At 33.6% G+C, this 10000-nt stretch overlaps 1 protein-coding gene across 8 annotated transcripts in view; it reads right to left on the bottom strand.

Moving 5' to 3' along the window:
* FOXP2 (forkhead box P2) overlaps positions 1 to 10000 on the bottom strand; it is a 632923-nt gene that overhangs the window by 257625 nt on the left and 365298 nt on the right. For all 8 annotated transcript variants that reach the window (XM_081038544.1, XM_081038543.1, XM_081038539.1 and 5 more), the window contains one exon: positions 3424 to 3601. Coding sequence is in view for 6 of the 8 variants with exons in the window: in XM_081038543.1 (XP_080894669.1) it covers positions 3424 to 3591 (168 nt within the window). In the remaining 2 variants the exon portion in view is untranslated. The remainder of the gene's footprint in view (positions 1 to 3423; positions 3602 to 10000) is intronic.

Below are 10000 nucleotides of genomic sequence, written 5' to 3'. Positions count from 1 at the left end.
AACATAGAACACTTCAATAAAGACAGAGAAACAGAGAATAAGACCAGATGTGTTTAACTGCTGGAGTTAACATGGTTATTTATTTCTTTACACATAAGCAGTCTTTTTAAAGATTTTTATAGCTCCTTGATCAAATTATCAGGGTTAAAGACACCAAAAATTAAATAAAATCACAGGTAACAGTATTATTTATTAAATGTTAAATATCATGCTTTGAAAAATATCACTGTTCTCAATTTCATTTTGAAAATAAAACACGTGGATTTCTAAATGGTCACTCAAAGACTCTGTTTTGAATGACTAGGGACAAATGAAGTGACAGTAAGAAAGTACTGACCAGATGTTTTTAAACACCGTCACCTGAAACACCTTCAGAACAGTGCAATCTCATAAAACATTCAGAAGGATTATTGGACTTAATGAATGCTCAAAATGCAAGCCCAAATCTACCCTGTGAAGCAATCAAGTTTTTAGCAACTATTTTGACCTTAGTGACACAAACAATTAATTCTGCAAACCTAATATCAAAATAAAATTCTACATCTAATGCAGAATAATTTCTCAATGTAGTTAATCTAAAACAATATTTGAAATATGCTACCTCCATATATTATACAGTCTAGCATTTAGTACTAATTTTAGAAGATGAGGAAAAAATGAAGGAGGGAGTAATTCATCAGGAAAAGGATTTTTTTATCACTAATTTTTCAGTGAATATAAAACTGCAAAGCATACTAACAGAGACGTGGGCCCTATGATCATGTCCATTATATGTCAAATATTCAAACTTAAAGATACTCCAGCTTTCAGAAATACTGAAAAATTAAATGCTAGGTAAAAATTGTAGCTATAATTTATCAATCCCTATTACTGTACCATTCCATTTATCACTAAGTATCTGTTACAATGTATTCCAAACACAAATCCTTCCTCCTAAATACACAATTTGAGTCAAACTGCTCACCTCTATAAAAATACAAAAGCCATAAAAATCAAGGTAAACATTCTGTCCTCAAAACAGACCATATTCTGCCAGAAGTTCATAGCAAACAAAATTTAACTTTGTTTTCATCACTCATTGCCTCCTAAATTATATTTCTAAATAAGACACTTTAGCCAACAGTTAGTCTATTATACTTATAAGAAGTATTCTTCATTCAAAACTTTACATTTAAAAAACACCAAGTAAAGATAAATTTGTAAAATTATTTCACTTCTCATGAATTGGTTTGAATATTTCCCCATGGTTTTGATTCTTTTTGAAATATATTGAATATGTTAGCATTAAAAGCAATAACTACATTCATTTTATAGAAGAGACATTCCTATCCTTAATGAACTTAGAGGCACATTCTAAAATACATTCACAGAAGGACAAAAATTCAATAATTTTAAGTATCTAACTATATTAATATAGTTAAACCATAACCAAGGGAAGAAACATTTACAAAGCTTTTGCATGTTTATTTATTAAATGATGACATATCTTCCTGTAGACACTTCCTGAGGTATTTTTGTGGGTGCCTACATTACCCATGTGTTAAATCTCTTCTAGAAGACACTCCACAAACATGCAATACGTGACTCAAGTTTCTAAGTTATCTGAAGAACCTAACTTTTTATTCGTATTTACTCCTGTATGGTTTACATAAACAAACTGTGTAGAACAAGGTAAACTGCAAACTCACGTTTACACCTTACAGATCTTATCATAAAATACCTCCAGAGTACTATAAAGTGGCCATGATTTTTCTGTTTTCTTTTTATTTAATGAGTAATCAGAGCTGGGGGCGGGGGGAAGGTACTGCTTTGCATTTCCCTTCAGAACCTGTTGTCTTATTAATACTAAACTACAATTTTTTTCAATTGTTAATTTCACTTGGCTTTACAAATACAGTCTACTGTATTCTCAGACAAAATAGAATTTGGCTATAAATTCTTAGGTCTCTTAGGGGAGTTAATAGGAATGTTACAGCACCCCACTGATAGGATATTTCCTGTAAATAAATTAAAGGAAGAAAAGGGCTCTCCTGAAAACAGCATTTATTTAAAGTAGCCTGTAAAATAGGCTAATCCTGAGACTTTGGTAGGTATTTGATTCCTATGATGGTTAAAAAGGAAATATTGCCAAACAAAATACAAATTATCTTCCTAACAATTACTGTCTATGAAAAGAGACATAATTCCAAAATAGTAGAGAACATATTCAAAGCATTATGTCTAGCTCTTTTAAAAGATTATTCTTAAAACAATGCTAAAAAGTTAAGACATTATTCAGTATATATACTCTAAGATAACTTTCTAAATACTGTTATTATTTAAAATAATGATTCTATTAAATTTTACTGCAATCTGGGCATTTGTTTTAACTTTTGAGCTGCTTTCTTGCTCATTATATACTAACTAAAATGTGAACGGTGTATCAATCAATTTGAAACTTTTTTCAATAATTCATTATATTTCATTTTATTTTTTTTACATTTAGTCTTAATGCAATCTAGAGTTTAAAAGAAATAATCTTTATTTTCAAACAAGTATAATCTTATTTTCAAACAAGTATACTCACTCTGACCTGATATAAGTATGTGCTTTGAAAGCTTTCTGTTCTCTGTCACTGTTTCCGCAGAGTTGAATCAGTGAAGAATGGAGTAGCTATTCTTTGGTTGGAAACAATATTTCATTGACAAACAAAATAGGGAAAAATGAATCTGTCTTATGAAAAGAATAATGGGTTTCTTAACAGTATATCTTGATTGAGCAGTTGTGTACTGTTTTAGACTTTGAGAGAACAACTGTATTTTATGAGACACTAGCAGAAAATAAAAAGTGCTCTTTCATGTTATCAAAAGATGTATATTGAAAACATCTTGGAATGAGTTTTCAAGAAAAGCAACATAAATGAGTATGGTGTTTTACATGGTTCAAAATCTCTCAACAAATTTCAACTAATTAATAGCTAATATTTGCAGCAATCACAGCAAGCATGTGTGTTGTGCAAAGTCCTTGTGGTCCTTTTCACCTTAGCTCAGACTTGGAAGAAATTCATTGTATAAGCAAGAATCAAGTAATGTGGCCCTCTGGTGGAAAACTAAGTATCACATCTGCAGCGCACTGTTACACAGTCAACTAGAAGCTATAAAACATTTGTTACAAAGCTTCACAGAACCTCCGAGAAAACCACCCAGAAAACCACCCTGTGAACTTAATTAACAGCCCCACACCTGAAGGGCAGTCTGGTGCTGGTATGACGTGACTGGTATGAAAACGCTACCTTGACTCAGACTTCAATCATGGTCCAAATAACAATCAATTCTCAGCATCCTTCAGCTAAGACAACACGCTCAGTTTACTCTGAATACATCTTTCATTTCCAGCAAACAGGCGTATGTGTTGCAAGCACTCACTGAGGGAAACACAACTTACCTGCTGTTGTTGCAGGTGCAGCAGCTCCACTGTGCTTACTTCGGAGCTCGTGTCACCACTTGATCTTCCATCTCTGCTGCCAGCATCTAATTGGCTGCTTAGAGTGCTCATTCCATTTTGATTCATTGAACTGTTGGTTATTGTCTCTGTCGCAGACTCCTGCATCATGACTTAATACCTAAAAGTGATTAAGAAGTAGCAATTAACACACGTTACACCTTCACACTCTCCTTAGCAAGATGTCCCTCTCTGCCAATTACAGAGACAGCATCTTCAGAAGGAAAAAAAAAAAGGTTTGAGTAGTCATTTACCAAGAAAAGCAATACAAATGCAGCTTTCATCCAGATACTAATCACTGAAATGATGGTTTCTATAAGCAATTTTTTTGTGGTCACATTTAACAGCCCAAGTAACATGCCATGCATATAACGTGGTCAATAGCATTTAAGAATGGCCACGTTTTCAAGTCTACCTAGAAAACCGGTTTAAATGAAGGCATGATTGCACACTCTGTTCTCTGTTTCCTATTATCTACCTTTGACAACCATGGATGACTATACAGCCTTATTTTAAATATTCACTATCTTGATTCTGTCAGAATTTTACAGCACGTCTTATGCAAGGCTGTTGTTTAATGATGCACAGCTAATCATACAAAATTAAAATTTTGTAAGGGTGTTACAAATCATATGGTATCAACCCATGATAAATAGTATAATGGGTTTCTTTTTTTTTTTTTTTGACTAAATAAAATTTTGCCTTGGAGGCATTTTAAGAAAAAGCTCCTGCTGCAAACACGTCAGATATTGCCTATTTTTTTAATCAAACAGCTCATATTCATTTATTTTTCTGACATTTAAAACATTTAATACTGTCCTTCCTGGGAAGTAATTAAGCTTATGCATGAGCAGCAATCAAGCTGTTCACTTGAAGATGACTTAAAACTCAATTTTAACATAGGCAAATAAATGAAAGATATAAAATTAATTTTCCAGGCATGTATTAGATATGAAAGCTGGAAATAAAATCTATCAAGAATATCACTAATGATTGTGCTAAAAACAGCATAAATTATGCATATTACCTTCTCTACAGTAATAAATGTTTTATCGTTTTCACTGCATAAATATACTGTACTTTCAGGACGGCAGTGAGATGTCCTGCCAAGATCAGTGGAAATCCTGGCAGTAAATAAAGAACCGATGTGCTCTTACAAACCAGAATTTCACAGAACATCTTGAGTCTGTGCTTTAGAAAGATCAGTTTGGGCTCTTAAAGAAGTCTGAATCCTGTGCCCTACGCGAGCAGACATACACTTCTCTGTTGTACTTCTGCGGACAGAAACTCAGAAACAGCCTGGCTGCACCGTGACTTCAGCAGCGATGGCAGGCAGGCAGAGCAGTGAGCCAACGTGAGGAAGGGTGGAAACTTATCACTCAGGCTGCTTTGTATGACTACATGATTTCACTAGTGTAAACTTGGTCATGTTTTAAGACTTTTTTCCATTTAAAAATTGTAAATGCATTTATTGTAAAGCAAATGTAAGCGTAATATCTCTTTGTGTCCTAGACAAATCATGTTCCCCAGCTGCTTATGAAATGTGATCAAGGACACTCATACACACAGAGACAGAGAGACATCTCCAATAGAGATTTTCTGCATACTAACATTATAATTATTAAAATTAATGGTTATCACTTAGTAGTTTTAACAAGTATTTTCATCTAGCCTAAATTATTAGATTATTTCTATGACTTAAAAAATCCATTAAAAAAAAAGACTTTCTGATTTATAAAAGACCATCAGTAGTAGTTGGGCTAGCAAAGCAAATTAGTATAACAAAATCTACATATACCAGTAAAAGCTGTTCTGATTGTCTTTTTTAAGCAACAAAAACCCAATAATCGTAAAGGAAGCAACTGCCGCAACTATAGTAAACAACTTTTGAACTAAATGTGTGTATGAACAAATTGGTTTTGTTCAACACCTTACTGAACATTAACAAAGAAAAATCCCACAAATGAAAACTGATACACAGTGATGGATTTTATAAGAAAAAAAACAAAGCTAAGACTCTTTTCTGAGATTAGGCAGCTAATAAGTATTCAAATTAGGCATAAATTTTACATGCACAATGTTTAAAATATTCAGAGAAAAGGTCTGATTGCTTTTACTCCTTATAGGAAAATTATAATCTGGGTCTTCTCCGACTGTAGAAACAGATAGACACAACTTCTACATATTGCATTTAAATCGTACTTTTGACAATACAGCTGGAGTATAGATGTATGTGTAGGTTTTTCCTTCATCATCAAAATTTATTTGAAATACTTATTATTTCCGGATGGAGTTTCCAACACTAAGAATAAAAAAAAAATTTAAAACTGTATTTTCAAATACAGCCGACAGGTGCAAGTGTTCCATACTAACCTTTGGGTAATGTCAGCACCAACTGGATGAACTAAAGAATTCTGCATGTATTACTGTTTATAACTAAGACAATCAAAGAATCAAAAATAACCAACAAGCAGAGGGTCATGGGTTTAAACCTTTATTATAATTACAGAGACCTCTATAACTTCCAATTCCTCCCAGTCAGGGGATTTTATTATCCCTTAGGGATCTTTTCACTTTATAAAACTGTAGAGTAAAAATTGTGATCTACCTTTTAAGTTCAATCACCTAATAGTAAAATCATGCATAAGAAAAACAATAACAATGATAGCACTTTTTTTTCTTTCAAAACAGAAGGATCTGACCCAACATTAATATGCCAAAGGAAGGGCAATTGTGTGATAAGATGATTACAACATACATTTCCCCCAAAGGAGAAAGCTTATAGTGTGTCCACTAGAGAGGAAATGTCTCCTCGAGGATAATGAAGATGCTTTCCAGTATTTACTAAGTTCCGCCCAGTGACATCTCCACACCTATTTTCCACCAGCACAGTGTGAGGTGCTGTTTATCTTTTAAAGTATATTTTAAATAATTACAAATTCAGCATATTCTTGCAAAGTGGATGTGCTTGCGATCCCAAACATATCAAACTAAATTATTCATTCTTCTCAATCCTACCACAAACATTTTACAAAAATCAGTGAAAATAAATTCCAGATCATTACAGAGGAAGGTAAAATTGGGAGTCTCCATTCTAATGTTTGTCTGAACTGTCAGCTAACCCTCTAAATCTTTCACCATACACAACTTTTCAGCCGCATCAGAAAGTAGCTCTTCACATCCTGCACTCAAATGATGCAGTCGTATTTCCCTCCCTGCCTTGAGTTTCCCTTCCTGTCCTTTTCTTTTTTTTTAAGCGCGTCACTGTACAGATCCTTATTCTCTACACCACTTCCCTTCTGAAACATTAAACTGACACTGGAACTGACTGCACGAGATTGCATTTTCTCTTCCTAAACAACTTGAATTGAAAGGTTACTTAGTGTAACAATATTTACTTGCAGAATTGTGTTGTTACCAAGGGTATAATGGATGGTGGCTATGCAGGTTTACGCAAGAATGAGTGAAGCATGAGGCATTAGCCATGTGTTTGACATGTTTCAAATTGCTATAATCCCGCATTAAACACACCCAGCAATTCATGCCATTTCTTGCAGCCATAGTCTTGAATAAAGCGTGCACAACCACTTATTACATAAATTAGTATATGACTCCCTGTTATAGTCACAACAGCGCTTTTGTGTTTGTTTTGCATCAAGATGTAGTCTTTTATTTGTACAAATAGCAGGATATAAAGACATAGCTCAATTAGACCTCCTTACTTTATGATAGGGTAGTACTGAATGCTAGACTTGTTGGTTTTATTTTTCCTCTTAGAGTTTTAGGTTCCATTGAAAACTGTACCATGTGAGATAGACATTTGCCAGAGTGATAACAGAAACCTGCATATATCCTGTTCCATATTTGCTACAATGTTCAATAGTCTGAAACTTGACCTGGGCGAGTAGAGGTAACTGTGGTACCTCCACGACCACCAGAGACACTACCGGACCTTGTCGCTCGCTCAACTCCTTTTTTCTCGGGGCTTCTGGCTCATCTTTCCTCTCTTCCTTCCTTCTCCTCTTCCTCCGCCACTCCACGTGTGTGTATGTATGTGGATAGATGGACCACAGATAGATAGGTCTCACTATATATGTCAAGAAGATATGAAAGGAGAAATGACTTCCACTTCCCACCACACTCCCCTATCACATGCACAGACATTCCATCTTATAATATTGGTGTGTCAGTATTAAATCTAAATTTTTGGCATCTTATCTTTTAATTAAAAAAAAAACTGGATGAAAAAAATGACTTCCTGAAACACTAAGAATAAATACCAGTACATATGAGAAGTGTATAACTATTTCTTTCTGTAAACTTTTCTTGAACACAATTATTTATACCGACATTAAAAGATATTTTGTGTCCAGTGTCTGCTTTCTTCTACTGTCTAACATATTTAACCAAATATATACATTAATTCCAAGAGACTTTAAGTCCGAGAGGCTTTGAATACTACATTTAAAGAAAAGTACACCATCAGATTAAAAAGCTATCACATATTCTTAAATAATTTTAATCATTTTTAAATTTATCAGTAGTTAATATTGTTAAATATTTCCATGGTGGTTCACGTAAGAAAGGGCTAAGTGTGAGGCAAATCTACCTCTGCAACAAGAAATCACATCTACCTCCACATATCAGCTAAATTCTGATTTTGAAAACTTAACTGTGAAGTAAAACTTCTGAAAGAAACTAGAATTCAAATAATGATAACTTTTGTGCTCTGGTGGGATTAATTCATCACGGATACCATGCACAGTGGTCTGAAATCTAGAGCTGCTTTGCTAAAAGGCGTTAATGCTAAGATTGCCTAATAAATCAAAGTGCCAAATATGAAGGACATAGCTGAATGTGTAAGAACAAAAATTGAACGAGCACATGAATATTTTTAATTTTTAAAAACTGAAACTGGATGTCCTTTTAAACATGATTTGGGGAAGGATATCTGCTGTATAGCAAATGATACAATCTTTTTTGTAATAAGTGATATTTTATTAAGTAAATGAAAATTAAGTTGTTTATAAAGTATTTGCCACTGCTTTTCAGTTGTTTAAACAGCATATCTAAAATGCTGTTCACAAATTAAGGTTCACTTCTTGGGAAAAAATAACTTTAATTAGTAAGAATTCTAATTTTAATTCACAAAGGTTAGTATGTTGAACACTCAAAGTTGTAGGACATGACAACATGGTAATTTTAAAAAAAACTAATAATCATGACTACCTTCAGTAAATAGAACACTGTTTAGATCTTCAACAGTGACAAACATCTGTGAAACACATGAATAGAACAAATGAAAGTCTTATCTTTCACTTCAATCAGCTATCAATAAATTTAGCAACTCAGTACATTATGCTTTGGTCCAGGATTAAAATTAAACTAAGTTTTAAAACACAAGTAACAAAACATAAAAACTTCATTGTGGAAATAGTATAAGATAATAAAATTAAAGTGTTTAATCTCTGTGCGATTCCATTTGAATATAGTACGAGAGCAAACTGAAGCAATGGTAGCTCTATGGATACATTTTACAGCAGCATTGTGATTCTGCCTCTTATAGTTCAGTAATCACTGTTCGTAAGTATAACTGGAAGGGATCTGATAATGTTGATGATTCTTGGGAACTAATTGTCCCCATGTGTATTCCAAAAGCATATTTGTACATTAATCTTTAGACTCTAAAGTCTCATTTTAGTCTTATACATTCACATTATTACCACATATAGATTTCTCAAACAGGTGAAAATGTAGATCAAGTTTGGTCAGTCTTCCTTTTAAGTCTCTAAATTTTAACGCTAGTTGAATTCATTGAAATTTTTTAAATGTTTTAAATCAGTCCTTTATAGCATCAGTATTTATTTTTTAAGACAAGGGAAAAGGACACTTAGGGCAAGTTCATTTCATTCTGTATCCTCATAACCTCTGACAAATTAAGTCAGCATAAATTTATAAAACCAAAACATAATATTTTTTGCATCGTGTTGAATTATATCTAGTCCATATTTTACATATGTGAAAGGAGGACTTAAAAAGTAAAGAATGTTACCCAGGTGCCAATACAAAAATAAATACTGGTTACAGGTTTTAAGAGACAGATAGGCGAGTATATTCTGTCATGCTTTTCCTTGTCCTTGCCTAAAGAAAAAAATATCTTCAAATTCGTGAGACCAGGACTATTTTAGTGCAGGAAATAGAGAATTTAATAGTAAAAAGTGTTAAGGCAATAAGAAAAAATTAGATCTCCAAGAATGTAGAAAGACCTGCCTAGCAGGCAAAACGTCCCTCTTTTTTATTTTAAAAGCTTGGTGATTGAGTTGTGCAAGCCTCCATGCAGTGGGTCCACTTACAATCAAATTCCCAAAGGCTGGACTTCTTGCAACAGCCTTCACTGATCCCCTGGCTAATGAGAGCTCTGAGTATGTACTTCTCCTGTGATGGCATTTCCACCTTTCCTGCCACACATCTTCCCTTAGCCCTCAAGCTTACTTTACTTCAATCTTCAGTCTCCCGCCCA

Source organism: Rhinolophus hipposideros, assembly GCF_964194185.1.
Source record: "Rhinolophus hipposideros genome assembly, chromosome: 25".
Classification (NCBI taxonomy): Eukaryota; Metazoa; Chordata; class Mammalia; order Chiroptera; family Rhinolophidae; genus Rhinolophus; species Rhinolophus hipposideros.
This window is presented reverse-complemented; position numbering and strand designations above follow the sequence as displayed.